Consider the following 25,775-nt stretch of genomic DNA (forward strand, 5'->3'; position numbering starts at 1 on the left):
GGTCAGGCGTGCGGGTGCAGGCAGCGAACGGTTGAACAGCATGCATTTGGTTTTACTAGCGTTTAAGAGCAGTTGGAGGCCACGGAAGGAGTGCTGTATGGCATTGAAGCTCGTTTGGAGGTTAGATAGCACAGTGTCCAAGGACGGGCCGGAAGTATATAGAATGGTGTCGTCTGCGTAGAGGTGGATCAGGGAATCGCCCGCAGCATGAGAAACATCATTGATATATACAGAGAAAAGAGTCGGCCCGAGAATTGAACCCTGTGGCACCCCCATAGAGACTGCCAGAGGACCGGACAGCATGCCCTCCGATTTGACACACTGAACTCGGTCTGCAAAGTAATTGGTGAACCAGGCAAGGCAGTCATCCGAAAAACCGAGGCTACTGAGTCTGCCGATAAGAATACGGTGATTGACAGAGTCGAAAGCCTTGGCAAGGTCTATGAAGACGGCTGCACAGTACTGTCTTTTATCGATGGCGGTTATGATATCGTTTAGTACCTTGAGCGTGGCTGAGGTACACCCGTGACCGGCTCGGAAACCAGATTGCACAGCGGAGAAGGTACGGTGGGATTCAAGATGGTCAGTGACCTGTTTGTTGACTTGGCTTTCGAAGACCTTAGATAGGCAGGGCAGGATGGATATAGGTCTGTAACAGTTTGGGTCCAGGGTGTCGCCCCCTTTGAAGAGGGGGATGACTGCGGCAGCTTTCCAATCCTTGGGGATCTCAGACGATATGAAAGAGAGGTTGAACAGGCTGGTAATAGGGGTTGCGACAATGGCGGCGGATAGTTTCAGGAATAGAGGGTCCAGATTGTCAAGCCCAGCTGATTTGTACGGGTCCAGGTTTTGCAGCTCTTTCAGAACATCTGCTATCTGGATTTGGGTAAAGGAGAACCTGGAGAGGCTTGGGCGAGTAGCTGCGGGGGGGGGGGGGGAGCTGTTGGCCGAGGTTGGAGTAGCCAGGCGGAAGGCATGGCCAGCCGTTGAGAAATGCTTGTTGAAGTTTTCGATAATCATGGATTTATCGGTGGTGACCGTGTTACCTAGCCTCAGTGCAGTGGGCAGCTGGGAGGAGGTGCTCTTGTTCTCCATGGACTTCACAGTGTCCCAGAACTTTTTGGAGTTGGAGCTACAGGATGCAAACTTCTGCCTGAAGAAGTTGGCTTTAGCTTTCCTGACTGACTGTGTGTATTGGTTCCTGACTTCCCTGAACAGTTGCATATCGCGGGGACTATTCGATGTTAGTGCAGTCCGCCACAGGATGTTTTTGTGCTGGTCGAGGGCAGTCAGGTCTGGTGATGTCAGTCAGGTCAGTCAGATGCTTCGCTCCATTGTTGATTTTGTTTTTGCATAATGTCAGGACGATATTCCTTGTTGTTGACCTATCTATCCTTTCACTGCCTTCACGTATTTCTGGACATCCAACGTCAAATGGATGAATACATAGATAATCATAATAAAATGATCAATATGGAATAAATAAAAGTGAGTTGGAATTTACATTTTTTATTTGTTTAATTTAAGAAGGCAAGTCAGTTAATAACAAGTTCTTAATTACAATTATGGCCTACTGGGGAACAGTGGTTTAACTGCCTTGTTCAGCGGCAGAAGGACAGATTTTTAACTTGCCAGCTCGGGGATTCGATCCAGGAACCTTTCGGTTACTGGCCCAACCACTAGGCCGCCCCAAATAAATGTAGCAATATAGTTTGCTAAAGGCATACATCAGTTATACAACAATTCATATGGTTCTGGAAAGTAGCCTACACTAGAAAAAAAAACAGAATAACCGGATTGATGCAGATAATTCACACAAGTAAAACAACAGCATTTTGAGATCGATTAGGATATTCTTTATAATATAGATCTTGTCCTTTCCCCTTTAAGAGAACCATTCCTCCATGCCCCTCCTTGTAAGGACATGTTTACTTTTCCGTGCCGATATGTTTCTTCCTGGTTCCATTAAATAGTAAACTCTCCTTTAATTTGGATATCAGAGTGGAACAACTTTTGCCAAAGCGAATGATTAAAAATAGCTGTCTATCGAAGCTGACTGCGTGTGAGGGAGAAGAGTCCAAATACAAAATAAGTAGGCATTTTGTCGGAAGCAGGTAATAGAGGAACTCTTGCTCGGTCGTTCTCATCACTTTCACGCTTGTTTTTAGCTAGCTAGCATATGGATCAGTTGCCTATCGACTGTAAGTTACGTCCTGACTAGCTTGTTAGCTAGCACAGCTTGTTGATTTGTAGTCGATCAACAGCACTGTCAACTCAAACAATTGATACCTTCCATATGACATGAACTTCATGTTCTAGCTTCTCAAATGTTGGTATGTTTCAGACACGACTAGTTAGCTATCTATTGTTTAATTGTAACTAATATATATATATACACAATGTTTTGGGGAGGATCTTTGCGTGTGATGTGCACTCGAGCGCAGTACAGCCCACGATAATGTTATAACCATACGTGGACATTGTGAAGGAATGCTTGGCATGTCACTACAATGGCTATCTTCCATGTGATGCCTAACTATAACGTTACGTTTTAAATGTCCATTTACGTCTCCTCCACTATCTAGGTTGTCTGCAGAGCATACTGTATCTTTAGAAACAGGTATTTGATAATCCGCTCCAACTACGTTCCAGATTTGTGATTACATCCTCGCCACCCACCACGCCCACCCTCCCACATATTTGAGGACCCCCCCCCCCCTGCCCGCGTCTCGCAAGGCGCTTGTGAAGAACCTGCGAACCGAGCCGTGTTTTTTCTATGGCTCTGCTGACCCTGCACCGTCCCCCGTCCATCTCCACGGCTCCGGTGAGTCCCCTTTCCCGCGCACATCTCAACGTAGAAATACTATACTTTTTATTTTCCATGACATTGCCTTCACATCATAACAGTGTGCGATTTGATGCACTGGCTAAGCCTGCTATTGCCTATTCATCCAGAATATATTTTATTTGATTTAATGAACAACAATCATTGCCTGAAGCTGTCCAGTGTCCTGCTTGATGTATTTATTATATTCTCGATGTCATCATGGCATTGTACCCTGTGGATGTCAAGGATCTTTGATGCTCCCTGGTAGAGAAGATGGCATAGCCTCTGGAAGTAGGAATACTGAGGGTGCTTCAGCACCCCCTGATAAATCACAATAAATTTAAAAAATACGATTTTTTTTGTTATTTAAAATTGTTTCATATATTGTTCCACAATATTAGTGCTTTATTACTCCTGTATGAGCGGAGAAAACTACTCGTCAGCAGACGGAGAGATATTTCGTACCCCCCCGCCCCACCAAAATATTTCCTCTGCACCCCCCAGACAAATGTCAGCACCCCCACTTCAAAATATCGGCCATGTAGTGATAAAGCAGATAACTAGAGGGCACAACATGCCATATATCAGTTCTTTCCAACCCTCTCCTCGTGGACCACCCAACATTTCATATATGTGTCGTAGCCCTGAACTGGCAAACCTGATTCAATTAGTCAAGGGCTTGGTGATAGTTGACTAATTGAATCAGGTGTGATTACGGTCAAGGTACATTATGTCACAGTGTATCCTTATTTGTGGGTGACTACAGTAGTCAAATCTACTCCTGCTGCCTAACCCTTGATACCACCACACAGACAGTGTTCCAAATGATAACACTCATCCTCCTTATGTCCTTATCATTTCTCCCCTCACTCTTTCTGTATTTCTCTTTCACTTCTCTTTAAACATTTTAGAGCAACTTTAACAGGCTCATTTAAACGCTGTTAATTCCATGGCCTCTTTGGTATGTTACGAGTGTGCCAATACATCAGGCACCAGTTTCACTTTTCTGTTCCCAGCTCCCCCAGGCTGGCGGACATAACTTTGCCCCTCTCCCCCCTGCATTCCACTGTCATTGAGTCTTAAATCTCTACTACTGTTAATTCATTTGTTTCTCCTTCTCTCCTCCTTTCAAACCCACAACGCTCCTCTCCTGTCCTCTCCTGTCCTCCTTGTCTCCAGCACCCCTCTACTCTTTTTGTTGTGTCTGTCTAGACATGTCAGTTGCATAACAGGTAATGTTACTGTCTCAAGTTTCACTCACTCACACTGCTAAACCCCACTCCCTCATGCATTCTGTTCTTACTCTTTTTTTCCCCCCCTCTCCGTTTTGTCTTTTCTATTCCTCTGTTTCTTATCCCCGTCTCCCTCCTTTCTCTGTGTCCCTCAGTCTTTAACTTCCGTAGTTGTTTCCTCTGCCTCTTATCTTTGTAGCTGCACATTTTACAAGTGATCCTGCTCATTCTTTCAGGACACGCCACTTTAGATTTCTCCTGTAATCAATGGAATGACTCTATAATTAAAGAGGTTTGTCACTCTGTAATCAGCAGACTTCATCATGTAACAAAAGATGACATATTTATCAGATTGTAGATTTTCACCGTGAAGACTTTATAGCCTGGTCCCGGATCTGTTTGTGTTCTTGCCAACTCCATTGTGGTCATTGTCAAGTGAAGTTTGGCATGGCAATGATTGACAGGGAGTTTGCATGATAGCCCAAACGGACTGGCACTGGCTAAAGGTTTAGTGAATTAATCATCTTTCAAATAATTTCTTGAAGGATGAAAGCATTCCAAGAAGAGGGAGACTTCAGAAAAGGTATGCTTTTTGTTGTTGTTGGTCTTTTGGTTGTGAATTAAATGTTTCTATAGTTTGGATAAAATAACTACAGTTGTGATATGTATGTTGTGAACATTTGAACTTGCAGAGAAAATGTTTTTAATATATAAATATATTTTTACAACCATTCCTACACAATAACATAATATACAATTGCACAGTAATTAATAAAACAGAAATAATAATTAAATCCCCCATAACAGGGAGAGCTTTGCTCTGGTCAAGGGGGCCGTCCTTCTCTTGGAAGGAGAGAGGGAGGAGCCTCATGAAGAGACATCACCCAATCACTTTCCTTCACCCCTGAAGCTGGGGGGCGGAGCTTCAGACACACAGCACAGACATCTGCATGCCATGGTGTCATTACTGAGACCAGAGGACACTATCAAACTGGTGAGACCCATCAGATGTCACATGTCCACCGATAGAATAAGCATACAATGGATAGGACCGGCATTGTGTGACGGTTTAAACTTGGGTCATCTGTAGTCTACATACCACAACAATGTGCTAGTGCTTAGATAATGCCTGGGCATCAGCTTATGGGGATAATGCAAGTCTTCAGCTCTCTCATCAGCCAGGGTTACTCATCACTGTTACGTGCTTCACCAAACCACCTCTGTGACAATTGCATGACAATAACAGGCACGATGCACTGAGTAATGTCACGTTAAAAGCATCTACTAACGGGTCACATTCATGTAATGCTTTTCACTAGGTCTCAAAGCTCCTTACATTATAGCAAGGATGGTATCTCACCCTATACGCTACCAACATGTAACATCATAGATCTGGTCCCAGATCTGTTGGTGCTCTTGCCAACTCCATTGCTCGTTGTCAAGCCCAAACATGTTTGGCATAACAAGGAGTTGGCGTGATGGCACACACAGACTGGCACTCATCCACTAGTAACATCCACCTACACATTCATAAATGCCCTTTACCTCTCTCTCACCCCTTATTATGCTTAACTGTTCGCTTATCTCACTGTTCTTCCCTCTCCTTCCTACCTCCCTCTCTCCTTCCTACCTACCTCCCTCTTACCTCCCTCTCTTCTCCTACCTCCCCCTCCCTCCCTGTCCTTGCAGGCAGTGAGGTTGGAGTCAGTGAGTCCAGTCAGAGTGAGGTATCTGATCGTGGTCTCCACCCTCGGTAACAAACAGGAGAGCATTCTCCTGGGCATGGACTTCCCTGACACAGACAGGTGTGTTCCATGCTGTAACCATTAACATGTTTCCATGGATACATCAGATGGGTCTAGACTAGAGAATGACGTGTGTTAAAAATAAATCTAGTATATGTTGCCAAAACCGAGGGATGAAAACAGTCTGTCTCTGTGTGTTTCAGTGATCAGTGTACTATCGGTATGGTTGTGCCCATATGGAGTGCCACACAAGTGTACCTGGACGGAGATGGGTAAGAAGCAGGAGAAAACCCACTGCCATTAGAAACAGAGAGAAAAATTTATGGATTTCCTGAGTGCAGGAGTCAAATGAGGAAACTAGGAAATGGCTAGCTGAGCCTGTTCCACGGTTGGCCTGGCATCTTGGAGGCTGGCCAGACATAATAATACCAATGAGTAATCTGTCTCTGTTTATGTACCTGAATTACATCTGTTTCTGTCACTATGTCACCCCTTATGTCGACACTTAACATCTGCATTCAACACATACAGTGCATTCGGAAAGTATTCAGACCCCTTGACTTTTACAACATTTTGTTACATTACAGCCTTATTCTAAAATGGATTAAATAAAACATTTTCCTCATCAATCTACACACAATAGCCCATAATGACAAAGCAAAAATAGGTTTTAGAAATGTTTGCCAAAAAAAAGAAGGAAATATTATATATACATATATACATTTGCATAAGATTTCAGACCCTTTCCTCAGCACTTTGTTGAGGCACCTTTGGCAGCTATTTGTCTTCTTGGGTATGGCACTACAAGCTTGGCACACCTGTATTTGGGGAGTTTCTCTCATTCTCTGTAGATCCTTTCAAGCTCTGTCAGGTTGGATGGGAAGCGTCGCTGCAGTTATTTTCAGGTCTCCAGAGATGTTCGATCGAGTTCATGTCCGGGCTCTGGCTGGGCCACTCAAGGACATTCAGAGACTTGTCCCGAAGCCACTCCTGCGTTGTCTTGGCTGTGTGCTTAGGGTTGTTGCCCTGTTGGAAGGTGACCCTTCGCCCCAGTCTGAGGTCCTGAGCGCTCAAGGATGATCAATGGAAACAGGATGCACCTGAGCTCAATTTTGAGTCTTATAGCAAAGGGTCTGAATACTTATGTAAATAAATTTGTAATAAATTTGCAAAAATGTCTAAACCTGTTTTCGCTTTGTCATTATGGGGTATTGTGTGTAGATTGATGAGGAAAATGTTTTATTTAATCCATTTTAGAATGAGGCTGTAATGTAACAAAATGTTGTAAAAGTCATTGGCTTTGAATAATTTCCAAATGCACTGTAAGTACTTTATAAAGGTTTGCTAACAATGTGTTGACTGTAAAGTTTATACAGTGCTTTTTTTGGCTGTTCTGGGATGTGGTCAGGATTGTGTTGCTCATTAACCTGAGTGTGCAGGAGTGTCGGCTCAAGCAAGAAGTTTCCTTTTACCACAGATCTAGGATCAGATTACTCCACCTCTGATCTTAACTAGGAGTATGAAAGAGCTTTTGAGGACATGTTCAGATCTGGAGCTAAATACCCCCCCCCCCCAAAACAGCATTAAGAGTTTTGATTTTGTAGCCCTGCCTGTTCTGTGTAGTTGTAATGTAGAGATAATATGTAGGGTTGGGCTCTATCCAGAATTTCATACCGTTTCTGTACTATACTTGGGAATACGGTATTACCATAAGTGTGTACAAGGGGCGCTAATTAGTAAATTATAATAATAATAATGACACATATTTGACTCAACACAATTTAGGCAACAGGGAATTTAATGTCTCTGCTGTAACCAAGAAGCTTGATCTTGACACCTAGTTAGCAAACCAAATGCATAGCTGGAGCCCTGAACTGGATAAAATTTATTTGACACATCTTAGACTTCTTATTGTTATACTCAACTTTGTTTTTTTTTTATCGGTATTGAAAATTATACCGGCTGTATTTTGAAATAGCCCGTTAAATGGTATATTCGGCCAAGCCTAGTAATAGGGCTCACATGCTGTGTGTCTGTTTGGTACAGACTGTCTTTGATCTGACACTCACACCCACAGACCGGTTTTCTGCCATCAGCAGGCTCACACAGTTAATGGTGTTCTCATTCTCACACTATCCATCTGTCTTGCACACGTTCTCTCTCCATCTCCCTCCTCAGTGGGTTCAGTGTCACGTCAGCAGAAGAGACAAGAATCTTCAAGCCTGTTTCCATCCAGACTATGTGGTAGGTTTTATTCAAGCCTGTTTCCATCCAGACCATGTGGTAGGTTTTAGTCAAGCCTGTTTCCATCCAGACCATGTGGTAGGTTTTATTCAAGCCTGTTTCCATCCAGACCATGTGGTAGGTTTTATTCAAGCCTGTTTCCATACAGACTGAGTGGTAGGTTTTATTCAAGCCTGTTTCCATACAGACTTTTATTCTGTTTCCATAAAATAAACACACTCACAGTATTATTTTTCAGTACTGTAATAGAATGACCTAGAACCTCTACGCTTTCACCTGTCATGGCTTTGCCTCTTCCCCTGTGTAGATCCTGCAGGGGTGGGCAACTCCAGTCGTCAAGGGCCTTATTGGTATCACACTTTTCAGTGGTGTAAAGTACTTAAGTAAACATACTTGAAAGTACAATTTAAGTAGTTTTTTGGGGTAACTGTACTTTTATATTTTTGACTACTTTTACAGAACTACATTCCTAAAGAAAATTGAATTTTTTACTCCAAACATTTTACATGATACTCAAAAGTACTTGTTACATTTTGAATGGTTAGCAGGACAGAAAAGTTGTCTAATTCACACACTTAATCAAGAAAACACCCCAGGTTATCACTACATCCTCTGATCTGGCAGACTCACTAAACACATGCTTCGTTTGTAAATGATGTCTGAGTGTTGGAGTGTGCCCCTAGCTATCGGTAAAAAAATATATATATATAAGAAAATGGTGCCGTGTGATGCCAATTTTTCTCCCCAGTTTTGTGATATCCAATTGGTAGTTAGTCTTGTCCCATCATCGGAGGAAACACCGTAAAAACTGGTGACCATGTCAGCGTGCATGCGTCCGGACCGCCACAGGAGTTGCTAGAGTGGCCAAACCCTCCCCTAACCCGGACAACGCTGGGCCAATTTTGTACCACCTCATGGATCTCCGGGTTGCGGCCGGCTGTTACACAGACCGTGATCGAATCCGGATCTGTAGTGACGCCTCTAGCGCGGCGATGGCGCCTTAGACCGCTGTGCCATTCAGGATGCCTACTTTTGATACTGAAGTACATTTTAGCAATTACATTTACATTTGATACTTAAGTATACTTAAAACAAAATACTTTTAGACTTTTACTCAAGTAGTATTTTACTGGGTGACTTTTACTTGAGTCATTTTCTATTAAGATATCTTAACTTTTACTCAAGTATGACAATTGTGCACTTTTTCTCCATCCCTAGCCAACACAGCTGATTAATGAAATTGCATTCTAAACTGAAGATCGTGATTAGGTGATTATTGGAGTCAGGTGTGTTAGCTAGGGCAAAACTGTGACTACAATCAGGCCCTCAATGACTGGAATTGCCCACCCCTGCGCCTAATGTGTCTGTCGCTGTCCCCAGGTCAGTGCTGCAGGCGCTGCATGGCTGCTGTGAGCGGGCGGTGAAGGGTGCAGTGATTCCAGGCTGTGGGCTGGACTGGGCCCAACACTACTATGGGCATGTGGAGTCTACCCGCCTCTGTTTAAACGAGTGGGGCGCTATGACAGGCCTGGAGTCAATCAGGAGGGACAGCGCCGGACAGAGGTGTGTGCACGTGTCTCTATTTATGTTTGACACCCTAGGGGGCGCGGCAATGTTGCCTGACCCTGAGCTCACCTGCGTGAATTGTTTGTTTATATTGTTTTGTTTTTATAGTTATATCGTTACATTTTTGTTTTATCGACATCTAAGTGCGTCGCAGGTTTAACAGTGTATTGTTCTTGGCATCTGTGACAACCCTAATCGCTGTAATATGCGGAAAACTCTACAATCACTACCGGAGGTTGTAGAGATTCCGTGAGTAAATCATCCACCGTCACGTACTCTCATGAGTTTATGCTCACACTCCAAAACAGCATTGCCTTGGTTGTTCTACAAAGTCAAAAAGGGGAGCTAAGAGCCAAGGCTCAAGAGGTGGAATCGGGAACACCGTATGGAGGCGGGGAAGCCGTCACCCGCTCTCGAGAAAGCTCAAACTCAAACAGCATTACCTTGCCCGATGATAGTTCTACAAAGTCAAAAAGGGAACTAAGAAGAAGCAAGGCTCAAGAGGTGGTATCAGGAACAGAGTACGGAGGAGGGAAAGCCAACACCTGCTCCCTGTTCCTGATACCACCTATTGAGCCCTGTGCAATGTGCGGTCATTAAATAACAAACTGGATGAGTTGGCGGCAAGGGCTACGTTTGAAGAGGACTTTACAGAAACGTGGCTCAAGCAGGACCAGGCTGTATCACGACCGGTCGTGATTGGGAGTCCCATAGGGCGGCGCACAATTGGCACAGCGTCGTCCGGGTTTGACCGGTGCAGGCCGTCATTGTAAATAAGAATTTGTTTTTAACTGACTTGCCTAGTTAAATGTGAACCTTGATGGATACACTGTCTATAGAGCAGATCGAGACAAAACGTCACAAATAAATGTCTTTGTAGATAATACTTGGGTCACGCTGTGTAATGTGATTGGACAAGTGTGCACCAGGGACCCATCGGGAACATTCTATCTACCACACGAGTTTGGACAAATTACCATTATTCTGGTCTGTGCCTGGACCTAGGATAAAGTGGAGCAGCGGTCCTGTACAGGCAAGACAAGCATGGGAAGGGCTTAATGCAATGATGGGAAGAAAATTGAGAACAATAATATGGCAGACGGTTCATCCTTTGTAAATTACCTAAACTGGTTTTGTTAGAGACGGATGTAAACAAATATGTGCAAGTATCCCCAAATCCTCTCCTGTCCAGATAAGAGAACGAGGTGGCCTCATGCTTGTTAAATATTAAGCCACACAAATCACAGGGCCCAGACGGACCATGGGGCAAAGTACTGTAGGTATGCGCCGACCGGCTCAAGGGAGTGCTCACACGACTGTTTCACCTCCTAATGAGCACCTGTACAGTGCCAAAGTCCTGGAAGGTTTTGACCATTGTACCGGTGCCTAAGAAGTCAGGGGCCAAATGACTTTCGACCTGTGGCCCTCACACCACTTTTGGACAAATGCATGGAAAGGGTTGTTAGTAAGCACCTTAACCCTTCCATAGCAGATCAACTGGACCGAGTGAGTGACTGAGGATGCTACCCTGACCTTGGTGAACATCGTGGCTAGTAACCTTCAACATGCAAAATCACATTTGATTTTTTTATTTTAGTTCAGCTTTTAATACAATGCAAATACACACTGCTGAAACGACTACTGGACCTGAATGTCAACGGAGGCCTCGCAGGTTGGATGAATAGGGCCCCCGCTATTGAACTGACCCTGAACACAGGGGTGCCCCAGGGGTGTGTCCTTTCACTGTTCTCTATCTACACTAATGAGCTGAAGATCCAAGGAAGCAATGTGAGCCTTTTCAAGTATGAGGATGACATGGCTCTGGTAGAACTTTTTTTTATTTATTTTTTTAAGCAAGGTAATGCCTGTTCTTAATCAGGAAATTAAAGGGGTTTGGGGTCAGCCAGGATGTACAGCAGCTTGGTGCATCCTCACGTTCAATATGACCGCCTGGTAATCTGAGCGTGAGGAGCAAAAGCAAATTGACCAGAATAGTGAACACAGCCAGCAAAGTAATTGGTTGATCACAAGCACATTTGAGCATTCTGTTCCACAAGGCAACCAAAAAGAAGGCACCGGCTGGCGTTGGCGACCCCCTCCCACCCTCAGTTTGAGAGGCTTCGCTCTGTCCGGCACCTCGTCATGGCCACGAAGAATGTGTCCAAACATTAATTTGTTCCTTGTGCTGTTGGAATACTAAATGCAAAGTAAATTGTGTATGTACTGATCTATCCAGTGCAGTTGGGACAGCGGGCGGTTGTGTGTGTGAATGTATTAATGTCCTCAGTGTACAACATGATGGACTTACTGGTTTAAATGTGTATGATGTGAGAATGTATGTGATTATTTTAATGGAAAGTGATGCCAAAGTAAAATGTCCATCCTGGATAGACAAAGTTTTATTCTGTCTGTGTGTTGGTGAACTGTGTAAGGGGAAGTGGGTAGTGATACTCTGTCTCTGCACAGCTCGACGGAGAGGGTGTCTGTGGAGAGGCAGATCAAAGAGGAACTCCGAAACATCATGAGAACAGAGGACCTGGAGAACATCACCTCCAAACAGGTACCACAGAGAAGGACAAGACGATGGGATGTTATATATTGGAACAAGCCCCAAAGTATGCAAGAAGACCAATACTTGTCAAGGTCACGGACAAACAATGGCTGACATAGCTGTCTGAAATACAAGTAGAAGTAAATAAATTGTCTGGTAATATAGAGGCAGTCTGTCTACAGTCTGTGACCTAAATGAATGACTTGAAGAGTCTTGTGTCCGGATCTATGACACCTCACTTGTAACACAAGCCATTTGAACCAGCCAAGTCACAACCAGAGCTCAACTGCCCCTTATAACCTTGTGGATGGATTGAATTCTCAGAGGGAGCAAACATGGTGTTGTGCTGTTGATCAGTTGGCCATCCTCTTCCTGTCTCCTTCCCCAGGTCCGCAGTGCCCTGGAGGCCAGGATAGGCATGGATATGAAGAATTACAAGGAATACATCGACAATGAAATGATGGTCACCATGGCGCAGATGGACAAGCCCTCCAAAATATTTGACTATTTGTTCCTGGTGAGTCCCATCTGTCACATTTGACCTTTTGGCTTATGCCACTCAGCAGTAGCCCCTAACCACAGCTCTGGAATCAGATGCCACTCAGCAGTAGCCCCTAACCACAGCTCTGGAATCAGATGCCACTCAGCAGTAGCCCCTAACCTTAATCATGAGGAGGTTGTAAAGAGTATATGACACTGGACCAGTTAAGTTGTAAGGAAATCTCCTCAGGGCTGATCATGACAGGAAGTACATTTTTAAATGTTTACATTTGAGCCATTTAGCAGACACTATTTTCCAGAGTGACTTCCAGTAGTGAGTGCGTAGAGTTCATACATTTTGGTACTGGTCCCCCTGTGAGAATCAAACCTACAACCCTGGCATTGTATGCGCAATGCTCTATCAACTGAGCCACAGGGGAAGTGTGCTGCAACCAAGAGTATGTCGCATGACTCGAACTTCCCTTTTCAGAGCCTAGTGTTTACAGTTGTTGAATATAAAGCTCTGGCCCTCTAGTGTCCTCTCGTCTTCTGTGAATAAGGCTCTGTCTCTCTCTCTTTTAGGGGTCTGAGTGGAATGCTGCCAACTTTGAGGAGCTACAGAAAAACAAGTAAACCTTTCATTTACTGTGTTGGTGTGCGTGTGCTCTTGTTATTGACTTGTATCAGGTGCGTGTGCAAACGAGCAAGCCAAAGTGTTGTGTGGTTGCTGGGTAACTAAGTTTCTGCCGATGTTTCAGTGTGGGATACATCCTGAACATTACGCGGGAGATCGATAACTTCTTCCCAGAGTCCTTCAGCTACATGAACATTAGGGTGTACGACGTGGAGGCTACAGACCTGCTGTCTCACTGGAAAGACACATACACCTTCATCAACACAGCCAGGTAGTCCCACCATCCTCCCCTCTCGCTCCTATACGTTCTCCCTGCATTGTAATGTAACGATATGGCTTTGACACAGATTTGTTTTTTCTATAAATCTTTTTTAACTGTTTGAATGTTTTCTAACGTTGTGCCCCCCTGGATAAACCAGCGAGAGTCTCACAAATTATGACACTCCATCGTAGTCGCACAATGATGACACAACACCTCTCTCTCCCCCTATACAGGCAGAGTGGCAAGGCGGTGCTGGTGCATTGTAAGATGGGCGTGTCTCGCTCTGGGTCCACAGTGGTGGCCTACGCCATGAAGCAGCAGCGCTGGCCCCTTGAGGTGGCTCTGTCCTACGTCAGGGACCGCAGGCCCATCGTCCAGCCCAACGTCGGCTTCATGAAGCAACTCCACACCTACAGTGGCATCCTTAATGCCAGGTCAGCATATTCATTTATCGTGTGTTTGGTTTGTGTGTGTGACGTTTTTATTTCACCTTTATTTAATCCGGTAGGCTAGTTGAGAACAAGTTCTCATTTACAACTGTGACCAGGCCAAGATAAGGCACAGCAGATTGACACATACAACAACACATGGAATAATCAAACATACAGTAGAAAAAATAAGAGTCTATATACAGCGTGTAAATGAGGTAAGATAAGGGAGGTAAGGCAATAAATAAGTAATTGAAGCAATTGCAATATAGCAATTAAACACTGGAATGGTAGATGTGCAGAAGATGAATGTGCAAGTAGAGATACTGGGGTGCAAAGGAGAAAGATAAATAAGTACAGTATGGGGATGAGGTCGTTGGATGGGCTATTTACAGATGGGCTATGTACAGGTGCAGTGATCTGTGAGCTGCTCTGACAGCTGGTGCTTAAAACTAGCGAGGGAGATATGGGTCTCCAGCTTCAGTGATTTTTGCAGTTTGTCCCAGTCATTGGCAGTAGAGAACTGGAAGGAAAGGTGGCCAAAGGAGGACTTGGCTTTGGGGGTGACCAGTGAGATATACCTGCTGGAGCACATGCTACGGGTGGGTGTTGCTATGGTGACCAGTGAGCTGAGATACGGTGGGGCTTTACCTAGCAAAGACTTATAGATGACCTGGAGCCAGTGTGTTTGGTGACGAATATGAAGCGAGGGCCAGCCAACGAGAGTGTACAGGTCGCAGTGGTGGGTAGTATATGGGGCTTTGGTGACAAAACGGATGGCACTGTGATAGACTGCATCCAATTTGCTGAGTAGAGTGTTGGATGCTATTTTATAAATGACATCGCCGAAGTCGAGGATCGGTAGGATAGTCAGTTTTACGAGGGTATGTTTGGCAGCATGAGTGAATGATGCTTTGTTGCGAAATAGGAAGCCCATTCTCGATTTAATTTTGGTTTGGAGATGTTTAATGTGAGTCTGGAATGAGAGTTTACAGTCTAACCAAACACCTAGGTATTTGTAGTTGTCCACATATTCTAAGTCAGAACCGTCCAGAGTAGTGATGCTGGCAGGTGCGGGCAGTTATCGGTTGAAGCGCATGCATTTAGTTTTACTAGCATTTAAGAGCAGTTGGAGGCCATGGAAGGAGAGTTGTATGGCATTGAAGCTCGTCTGGAGGTTAGTTAACCGTGTCCAAAGAGGGGCCAGAAGTATACAGAATGGTATCGTCTGCATAGAGGTGGATCAGAGAATCACTAGCAGCAAGAGCGACATCATTGATGTATACAGAGAAGAGAGTCAGCCTGAGAATTGAACCCTGTGGCACCCCCATAGAGACTGCCAGAGGTCCGGACAACAGGCCCTCCGATTTGACACACTGAACTCTATCAGAGAAGTAGTTGGTGAACTAGGCGAGGCAGTCATTTGAGAAACCAAGGCTGTTGAGTCTGCCAATAAGAGTGTGGTGATTGACAGAGTTGAAAGCCTTGGCCAGGTCGACGAATACGGCTGCACAGTAATGTCTCTTATCGGAGGCGGTTATGATATCGTCGACATCACCTGTATGTTCACTGTACTCTCCATTCCAGTCAGCAGCGCCACAGCGCTCTCTGGAGGCGGATGTCACGAGAGAAGAGAAAGAGGTCTGCTGCTTCACACAGCAACGAAGAAGAAGAAGAAGAGGAGGAGAGTGACGAGGAGGATGAAGAAGAGATGGAGAGTCCAGATGAAGTTGATGAGGCAGATAAAGAGGTAAAAGTTACACAATGTTTATGGTTAGGATTAGTGCTGTGGTGATCATTCCATTGTGTCAGTCAGTAACTGTCATGCGAATGACTGCCGGTCTCATGGTAATTGACCTCTAATTAACATAGACACGTTAAGCAGCTCCAAAGTTTACAAACCGCTGATGCTCGCCTTTAGAACATCTACATTTTTTAAAGTCTAATAAATCCATTTAATATACACCATCACAGTAAATCCATTTAATATACACCATCACAGTAAATCCATTATTTTAGGCAGGCTGCCCAAACTGCTCCATATACCCTGACTCTGCTTGCACAGAATACAAGAGAAGTGACACAATTTCCCTTGTCAAAATAAATTCATGTTAGCAGGCAATATTAACTAAATATGCAGGTTTAAAAATATATACTTGGGTATTGATTTTAAGAAAGGCATTGATGTTTATGGTTAGGTACACATTGGTGCAAGGACAGTGCTTTTTTTCACGAATGCGCTTGTTAAATCATCACCCATTTGGCTACGTAGGCTGTGATTCGATAAATTAACACGCACCTAATCGATTAAATGCAACAAATAAATTAACAGGCACCGTATCGATTAAATGCAACAAGTTAGATAAACTAGTAATATCATCAACCATGTGTAGTTAACTAGTGATTATGTTAAGATGGTTTTTTATAAGATGTGTTTTTAATGCTAGCTAGCATCTTACCTTGGCTCCTTGCGGCACTCATATAACAGGTATTCAGCCTGCCACGTCTCCTCGTGGAGCGCAATGTAATTGGCCATAATCGGTGTCCAAAAATGCCGATTACCAATTGTTATGAAAATTTGAAATTGTCCCTAATTGATCGGCCATTCCGATTGAATCAGTTTACCTCTAATTGCAACCTCTGCAGATTGAATTTGAATAATCATGACATGTTTGGTTTTCGATTGCATTTGTCAGTGGTTAGAGGGAAAATAGAATGCAGAGTACCAGGCCATTAGCGACTAAACGACCATTAGTAGCCTACGAAACCTGCTAACGCCCATCAGCACCTTTCATTTATAGACAACTGTTTTGGAGCCTAGTTACCTTGACTTAATGGTCACGTGGGATTTGACTGTGGTCATTTTTTATTTAACCTTTTTTTTTTTTTTTTTACTAGGCTAGTCAGTTAAGAACAAATTCTCATTTACAATGACGGCCAACCAAAAGGCTTCATGCTAGGACAAAAAATATAGGACAAAACACACATGACGACAACACTACAGAGACCTAAGACGACAACATAGCATGGCAGCAACACAACGACAATATGGTAGCAACATGGCAGCAGCACAAAACATGGTACAGACATTATTGGGCACAGACAACATCACAAAGGTCAAGAAGTTAGACATCAATGCATCACGCAAAGCAGCCACAACTGTCAGTAAGTGTTCATGATTGAGTCTTTGAATGAAGAGATTGAGATAAAACTGTCCAGTTTGAGTGTTTGTTACAAGTCGTTCCAGTCGCAGCGAACTGAAAAGAGGAGCGACCCAGGGATGTGTGAGATTTGGGGACCTTTAACATAATGTGACTGGCAGAACGGGTGTTGTATGTGGAGGATGAGGGCTGCAGTAGATATCTCAGATGGAGAGGGATGAGGCCTAAGAGGGTTTTATAAATGAGCATCAACCGTGTTGCGACGGGTATACAGAGATGACCAGTTTCCAGATAAGTATAGAGTGATGTTTCCTATAAGGAGCATCGGTGGCAAATCTGATGGCCCAATGGTAAAGAACATCTAGCTGCTCGAGCACCCTTACCTGCCGATCTATAAATTACTTCTCCATAATCTAGCATGCTTAGGCTGGTCATATGAATCAGGGTTCGTTTGGCAGCTGGGGTGAAAGAGTGATTATGATAGAGGAAACCAAGTCTAGATATTAATTTAGCCTGCAGCTTTGATATGTGCTGAGAGAAGAACAGTGCCATCTAGCCATACTCCCAAGTACTTGTACCTCAAGTTCTAAACCCTCAGAGGTAGTAATCACACCTGTGGGGAGAGGGGCATTCTTGTTATCAAACCACATGACCTTTGTTTTGGAGGTGTTCAGAACAAGGTTAAGGGCAGAGAAAGCTTTGTTGTCGAGCGTTTAACACAAAATCCAGGGAGGGCCAGCTGAGTATAAGACTGTATCATCTGCAAAAAAATGGATGAGAGAGCTTCCTACTGCCTGAGCTATGTTGTTGATGTAAATTGAGAAGAGCGTGGTGCCTAGGATTGAGCCTTGGGGCACACCCTTGGTGACAGGCCGTGGCGGAGAGAGCAGATGTTCTGACTTTAACACTGCACTCTTTGAGAGAGGTAGTTGGCAAACCAAGCCAAAGACCCCTCCGAGACACCAATACTTTTTAGCCGACCCACAAGAATGGAATGGTCTACCGCAGGTATCTCCAAACTGGGGAATGCCGTCGGGGGTACGCCAAATTAAAAAAATATATATATATATATATATATTATTATTAAAATGTTTTTTTTTCACATTTTCAAACAGTACATTTCATATTTTCCAACGGGGCTATACATTTTGGTTTAGTTTCTCTTTTTTTTTCTACTCGCCTGAGTAGCCTCGTTCCACTGCCAAAAAATTAAAATTAAACCATCTAGTGTTCAGCGAATTAACACAATGTCAAATAACATCCAATCACATGAACTGTTACTCTCTCGCGGGAAACGTTCACTCTTGCGCAGACATTTAGAAACGAAACATGACAATTTACAAAATAAGCCACGGGAGGTTTTTGAGTGAGAATAAAGACGACTTTTGAGTAGTAAGACATGTATAAAAGCAACAGATGCCATTTAATAAGAAGGGGCTGGAAGCGACTTACATTGTGAGCTACTGAGTGGCTAGGACAGGCAAGCCCCATACTATTGTGGAAGACTTAATTCTTCCTGTTGCTGTGGATATGGCTGGGACAATGCTGGGGGAAAAGGCCCAAAAAACTATGCAGACAATGTCTTCATCAAACACTGTTTCACAATGCATGAGATGTTTTTAAACAATTACTGCTTCTTATACAAGCCATTGAATTATATGCGTTACAGCTGGATGAGTCAACAGATGTGGTGGGCCTGGTACAGCTCCTGGTATATGTCCGTTACATTTATGGGGGGTCAATTAAGGAAGACATCCTCTTCTGGAAACCAGGACAATATGAGAGGTTATTTTTAAAGTACTGGACAGCTTTGTGACATCAAATGGACTTTGGCGGTCAAGATGTGTTGGTATCTGTACTGATGGCGCAAAAGCCATGACAGGGAGACATAGTGGAGTGGTAACGCGCGTGCAAGCTGTTGCTCCCAATGCCACTTGGGTACACTGCAGCATCCACCGAGAGGCTCTTGCTGCTATGGGAATGCCTGACAGCTTGATAGACGTTTTGGACACTAGTGAAAATGGTTAACTTTGTTAAAGCAAGGCCTCTGGACACATGTATTTTCTGCATTATGCAATGATAAGGGCAGCGACCACGTAACGCTTTTACAACATACAGAAGTGCGCTGGTTATCAAGGGACAAAGTATTGATTTTTTAAAAGTTTTTTTTTTTTTTAGATGCGCTTAGTTTTGTTTACTTGTCTGACTGCTTGCATGATGAGTTTCTCACACGACTGGCCTATCTGGGTGGTTTTTTTTCTCATCTGAGTTATCTGAATCTAGGATTACAGCTACTCTCCGCAACTATATTCAATGTGCTGGACAAAATTGAGGCGATGATTAAGAAGTTGGAGCTCTTTTCTGTCTGAATTAACAAAAACGACAAGACAGGCCTTTCCATCATTGTATGTTTTTTTTTTTTTGTGTGTGCAAATTAACTCAAGCTTACGGACAATGTCAAATGTGATATAGCGATGCACCTGAGTGGGCTGGATGCACAATTACGCAGGTGCTTTCCCGAAATGGACAACACAAACTGGATTCGTTATCCCTTTCATGCCCTGCCTCCATACCTGAAAGAGCCTCGTCAAAATTGCAGCAAGCAGTTCTGTGAAAATTGAATCGGAAGCCACTGCCAGGTTTCTGGATTGGGCTGTGCTCAGTTTCATCGTGCCAAGTACTGATGCAACCACGTACTTATGTGAGATTGGCTTCTCGGCCCTCACTAGCATTAAAACAACTAAATACAGGCACAGACTGTGTGTGGAAAATGATGTAAGACTGAGACTCTGTCAAATACAAACCAACATTGCAGAGTTGTGCATCCTTTCAAGCACACCCTTCTCATTAACCTGTGATGAACAAATAAGGTTTTATATGTAAGATGGCTAAATAAAGAGCACAATTATTAGTGCCCTGGTCCTATTAGAGCTCTTTGTCACAACCCGGCTCGTGGGAAGTGACACTCACACTCAATCTTATGTTTAATAAATGTATTGTTTGTGTGTGGGGGGCAGGCTTACAATGATGGCAAAAAACATTTGAGAGTGCGCTGACCCTGGTGCTAGAGGGGGAACGCAGCTGGAGGTTGACTGTTTGAAGGGGTACGGGACTATAAACATTTTAGGAACCATTGGTCTACCATATCAAAAGCTTTGGCCAGGTCAATAAAAATAGCAGCACAACATTGCTTAGAATCAAGGGCAATGGTGACCTCATTAAGGGCGTTACTCGTGACCGTCACCGTAACAGCCCTAGTTAGGATGATATTGTCAAGATCCGGATTATTTGTATTTTGAGGTGCAATCAAAAGACTTCTCTCTCAATCTCTGTCTTGACTAGGTATTTGAGGAGCCTGCCCCCAAGGTTGAGACTGACGCAGAAGCTTCACTCACGGAACTGGCCTCCCCACTCACGGAACTGGCCTCCCCACTCACGGAACTGGCCTCCCCACTCACGGAACTGGCCTCCCCACTCACGGAACCGGCCTCCCCACTCACGGAACCGGCCTCCCCACTCACGGAACCGGCCTCCCCACTCACGGAACCGGCCTCCCCACTCACGGAACCGGCCTCCCCACTCACGGAACCGGCCTCCCCACTCACGGAACCGGCCTCCCCACTCACGGAACCGGCCTCCCCACTCACGGAACCGGCCTCCCCACTGGCCTCCCCACTCACGGAACTGGCCTCCCCACTCACGGAACTGGCCTCCCCACTCACGGAACTGGCCTCCCCACTCACGGAACTGGCCTCCCCACCCACGGAACCGGCCGCCCCACCCACGGAACCGGCCGCCCCACCCACGGAACCGGCCGCCCCACCCACGGAACCGGCCGCCCCACCCACGGAACCGGCCGCCCCACCCACGGAACCGGCCGCCCCACCCACGGAACCGGCCGCCCCACCCACGGAACCATCTGCAGCTAATCCCCTTATCACTGTACACAACAGTGACAAGGTAGGCAACCTCTCTTACAAGTGACATGACAAAACCTTCTCAAAAATGTATATTACATTGAACCAATGTCAAAACCAACCTGTTTATCCATCTTTAATATCCTCCCTCTAGGCGTCCTCTCAGAGCCCCAGTCGCAGTGGCAGGATGAACCTCTTTTCTCTCATGCAGTCCATCAACGAACTGGACGATGAGGATCTAAGGAATGAACAGGTAAGAGGAGGAAAAGATGGAGAAGAGGTGAAAGAGAATAGATAGCAACCATTTTTCTTACCTTTTTATTATTCGGTGATGTAGATTGCCAACAGTCACCGGCGGTCTCCAGGGCAGCGGAGGCGGAGTCATGGACGGAAGGGCCTCATGCATCAGAGGGCCCATGTGGACGGTTCACCTGAGCCAAGCAGCCTATCAGGTCCCAGAAAATGTGAAGGGGCGGGGCCAAGTAAACCTGAGTCCAGGGAAGGAGATACCAAGACGATGGAAGGACGGTAGAGTGAGAGAAGGGGAGAATGGATGGAGAAAGAGAAGCCTAGAGTAGACACTAATAGGAAGAGATGAAATGTTCTGCCTTCTTTCAAGCTATAAACATGAAAGTATCACCCAAAGATATTTATATACATCATATTACTTAAGCCTTGTTCACACTGCAGGCCTTAAAAGCTAAAATCAGTCTTTTTCAATTCTGTTTTGGAATACTGACTGTCCAAACAGCAAGTTCAGACAGCAGTCATTTGCTTACATGGCTACACTAGTTGTCATAGCAATGATGGATGTGTGCGAGCAGTGGTGTAGGCTGATTCACTAATTTGTTTGTAAACAATTAACAAGCTTGTTAGCTACCACATTCTTGTCAAACTGTCAGTGGCTAGCAAGCAACAAGATATGCCAAATAAGTCTAAAAACCATTTGCAGGCAAATAAATCCGATTTGACCGTTCAGACACAAGTTGCATGGCCAGGAATCCGATTAGTACCTGATTTCAACACACCTACGAAGGTGTTTTGAAATGTGGCTTGAAATATGTTTGTCTGTTCATACTGCAGGAAAAATAACATTTGAATCATATATGCATTTCTTTTAGTTACTTCAAACTGCCAATGTGAACAAGGCTTTAGACTACCAACTAGCATAGCGTCACACACGGAGTATACAAAACATTCATCGGGGCATGGACACTACAAGCTGTCAAGCGTTCCACAGGGATGCTGGCAAATGTTGACTTCAATCCTCGCCACAGTGGTGTCAAGTTGAGTGTGAAAAACCCAGCAGCATTGCAGTTCTTGACACACTCAAACTGGTGCACATTACACCGTTCAAATGCACTCAGATATTTTGTTTTGCTGATTTCACCCGCTGAATGGCACACACACACACAATCCTCGTCTCAAAGCTTAAAAACCCTTCTTTAACCAGTCTCCTCCCCATCATCTACACTGATTTGAAGTGGTGACATCAATAAGGGATCATAACTTTCTCCTGGATTCACCTAGTCAGTCTACCATGGAAAGAGGTGTTCCTAATGTTTTGTGCACTCAGTGTATAATTTGATTAATTGTCATTCCTTTTGCACAATATTTCATTTTAGGTTCTTTTAATGTATCACAAACTGTTCCCCAACACATTTACTCCATTGGTAGTGATGGCTCACTTTTTTTTATGTCACTGCAGTATTACGACACCAATAATTATGTGTATGACCAAAGCTTAGTATTTCTGGTTAGCCTTACCTACTGTCACTGAAGTTGGAATGTATGTACATTGTCATACTGCATGTGTAGTGTGCCCTCCTTTTCTCCTCATGACCTATGACCTCTATGCAATAATGAATTTGTCTTCTCTGAATTTGAGGCTGCCAGTTCAGGTTGTGTATTTTAAGTGCCCTTATTTTATGGGTTTTCTTTCTTACAAACGCACATACAAGCTAGATCTTTTTAGAGTTTATCAAAATGGCATGCTGTCTCAATGATCCAAAACTTGAATTTTCTCACTGATGTTTCAAAATAGTAATATTGAGTGACTGTTTTAAGCTGTGTTATTATTCTGGACCAATGCATGACCAATCCAAGGGCACCAGACTGTTTGCCAATTGTGTTCCTCTGTGCCAATGAACTTTCTGTCCTTGAGTTTTAGGGCCCAATTCAATCAGATCTGCTTCAGCAGACAGCCGCGTAGCTAATGTTTTGACGGTGTTGGAGGTGGAACTGCGTTAGAGCTGTCAAATTCACAAGTGGCTCCCAGCATGCAGTCGCGTTAAGAAAAAACCCATGCCGACTTGTTTACAAGTTGGAACACTGGAATGTGAGATGTAATCCACACCTCCATTATGCTGATTAGAAATCCTCATTTATTTTGTTAAATGATTTTTCAATTTGAGCGTAATTATTTCTCTATAGCCTTCACGTTGTCATTCTGAACTTCCTCCGTGACTGCAGCGGATTTTGTTACAATGATCGAGCAGCTGTTCACTGGTTTGACAGTTCCACTCACCTGCGACACCACCAAAACATCCGCTAGGCGGGTGCCTGCGGTCGCCGGTTAACGCTTGAACTGATTGAATGTAAAGCCTTAATCTAAAGACAACAGATTTGAGGATCATTAGAAAACTCGTACCCTCTTTTTTAAATTTTTTATCTTGGGTGTTAAATCCCTTTAAGTTATTGGAGTTTTATTTCTTTTTTTAAATATTTCACTGTCGTTCCACAAATAGCCTTGCTGTAGGAGTGCCTTGGACGTGGGACCCAAATAACCAAGTTATTTCCCGAATACACAGACCCTGATTTAAAGTATTTATAATATCTACGGTATATTGCTTTTTCTCCGAGCTGGTGGCTTTTTTTCATATTGTTTTAACGGTTTGTCTTCATGACCAGTGTGCATGTTAGCATGATTTTGTTCAGGTTACGGTTTTTGTGTCTTTTGGACTTTTGAGGTAGTTTTGGCATTATGGTGAAAGTTTCTGAACTTTCCTCAGTTAAACTGAATGGTTCTTCATCGATCCATTTTTTTTTTTTTAAGTCTTCAGCTGGCTGTTGTTTTTATATTCATCATTGAAACAAGTTTCCACCACATCATCATCCCATTGACACTGCCTGAGCCGACCTCTGCTGTACTGCAATCAAATCCATCAATGACCTGTATCTGTCATTGTTCTGGATAAGTGTTATCTCCCCCACTGTTTTCAGCACATTTGTTTACAGCTATACTGTATGAGTGAATAAATGTTTCAGAGTAACCAATGTCATGTTCAGTTGTCTGCCTTTTTTTAAAATTGAATTATACAATGTTTTCTGTGTACTTGTCAACACGATACAACAAACAGGAAAAAAAGGGATATTTTGTTGGCTTGACTTAGAACCTTTAGTTATTTTGGTATTTACATAATACTAGTTTAATGGAAACTTTTGGCCCCTAAAGTCAGGTCCCGATGACTTTTTGTTGTGGTTCACTGAGTAACTCCTCCCTCTTTCATCGCTGTCTGAAATGACTGAACCTGAAGGGGAAAACAAGTGATTAATATATCTCCTTAAACACAACCTCAAACAAACAAATGCCTGTTGTCACATACACACATGGATGACTTGACAGTCCTTTGGTCAAAATCCCTATACCATTTGATACTGCCTCTGTATGTACTGCATCAGGACTACTGCAACATGGACTGTCTCAAACATATGCCTGTATTTACAGCATCAGAGCAGTACTGCCAGGGGTTGTGTCTGTACACCATCCTAATGATGCCAGCCTAAAGACACCTCTGTGCCAGCACCTCGCCCACAGCCTGACTGGCTGCCACATAACGGGTGGAACCAAGCTCGCACTTCAAGGCACACTCTTTGGTGGAACACAACAGCACAGGGACTGGATCACTGTTGGCAAACACCTCTGCTGTCACGTGGTGCTGGGAGCAAATGGGGGGGGGGGGGGGGGTAGACCGATGTAGAGAAGAGGGGGGGGAAGGCAAGAGGAATTAAAAAAGTACATCTGTCCAAGTATGAACGGGCACAGAGGTAGCCACACCTATGGTAGAACTTTTGAGAGGGCCAAGTTGTTCTCCAGTCCCTGTCCTTCAACGCTAAAGTCATCTGCTCCATGTTCCGCGGGTTTCTGTTCAGGAACGTTGGCTTCATTATCTACAGTGGGCTCGGGTTGGGGCGCCGCCTGGTTCATACAACGGACTGCAGAGAGGGATTAAAATAAGAGCATGGAGTATCGAGCAGCTTTAGGAACATGCTAATCCAAATTTTATTTTCATTACATTAGGATTTACACAACACATTTGGCATCAACGGAGATCAGTATTTTCTTACCCGATTTGAGATAATGGTTGATTACAGAACCACTCAACTATCACCTTTGAATTTGAATTAATATCCACACATTTCGACTTAATTCACCCAACATCGTTCCGTATGTGGTCATATGATTAAAGTTCAGACTATACTTGATCATCCACTGTAGCGACTCATAAAATAGAAAAATATTATTCAATAAACATTCGCCATGACATGTGTGCCGCCATCTTTTACACTTTACATTGACCAATTCCTTTTTCGTCATTGACATCCGGTTGTGTCCCCACTCGCCACAGTGAGGCACTGTTGCGTTTCACACGCATTTACACCACAACTCACTTAGATGGAAGTGAGAATTCAATAAAGTCAAATGAAACCAATCAGTTCATGCCCATA

At 44.0% G+C, this 25,775-nt stretch overlaps 1 protein-coding gene and 1 long non-coding RNA gene across 4 annotated transcripts; one reads left to right on the plus strand and one right to left on the minus strand.

Moving 5' to 3' along the window:
• The first annotated feature begins 1,891 nt into the window (after nt 1-1,891).
• On the plus strand, nt 1,892-24,324 carry LOC110504914 (protein phosphatase Slingshot homolog 3). Of its 3 annotated transcripts, XM_036969630.2 has the most exons (17): nt 1,892-2,114; nt 2,653-2,824; nt 4,605-4,642; nt 4,867-5,053; nt 5,749-5,864; nt 6,008-6,076; nt 7,983-8,048; nt 9,429-9,611; nt 12,081-12,174; nt 12,554-12,682; nt 13,228-13,274; nt 13,404-13,550; nt 13,775-13,975; nt 15,557-15,719; nt 20,473-21,090; nt 21,202-21,300; nt 21,385-24,324. In XM_036969630.2, exons 2-17 carry the CDS (start codon nt 2,777-2,779, stop codon nt 21,577-21,579), a joined length of 2,400 nt encoding a protein of 799 aa, XP_036825525.2. In that variant the 5' UTR covers nt 1,892-2,114; nt 2,653-2,776; the 3' UTR covers nt 21,580-24,324. The 3 variants fall into 3 exon arrangements, with proteins under 3 accessions (XP_036825525.2, XP_090075698.1, XP_090075699.1); XM_090219572.1 differs by lacking the exon at nt 1,892-2,114 and having other exon boundaries at nt 2,745-2,824; nt 7,983-9,317; XM_090219573.1 differs by lacking the exons at nt 1,892-2,114; nt 2,653-2,824; nt 4,605-4,642; ... (3 more) ...; nt 7,983-8,048; nt 9,429-9,611 and adding an exon at nt 9,680-9,863.
• A 3-nt stretch (nt 24,325-24,327) lies between these two features.
• Nucleotides 24,328-25,642, minus strand: LOC110504915 (uncharacterized). The gene is made up of 3 exons (XR_002470659.3): nt 25,395-25,642; nt 25,105-25,262; nt 24,328-24,577 (listed from the first exon to the last, which is right to left on the minus strand). It is a non-coding gene; the product is annotated as an uncharacterized LOC110504915 (long non-coding RNA).
• Nucleotides 25,643-25,775: the final 133 nt, after the last annotated feature.

The sequence above is a fragment of the Oncorhynchus mykiss genome, chromosome 25 (genome assembly GCF_057628025.1).
Source record: "Oncorhynchus mykiss isolate SJ-2025 chromosome 25, ASM5762802v1, whole genome shotgun sequence".
NCBI lineage: Eukaryota > Metazoa > Chordata > Actinopteri > Salmoniformes > Salmonidae > Oncorhynchus > Oncorhynchus mykiss.

Bases quoted from the DNA above. Each gene is read 5' to 3' on its own strand.
- LOC110504914 (XM_036969630.2), top strand. From the start codon at position 2,777: ATGGCTCTGCTGACCCTGCACCGTCCCCCGTCCATCTCCACGGCTCCG. The intron at 6,077-7,982 runs GTAAGAAGCAGG...CTCCCTCCTCAG, and splicing joins GTGTACCTGGACGGAGATGG to TGGGTTCAGTGTCACGTCAG. The intron at 12,175-12,553 runs GTACCACAGAGA...CTCCTTCCCCAG, and splicing joins AGAACATCACCTCCAAACAG to GTCCGCAGTGCCCTGGAGGC.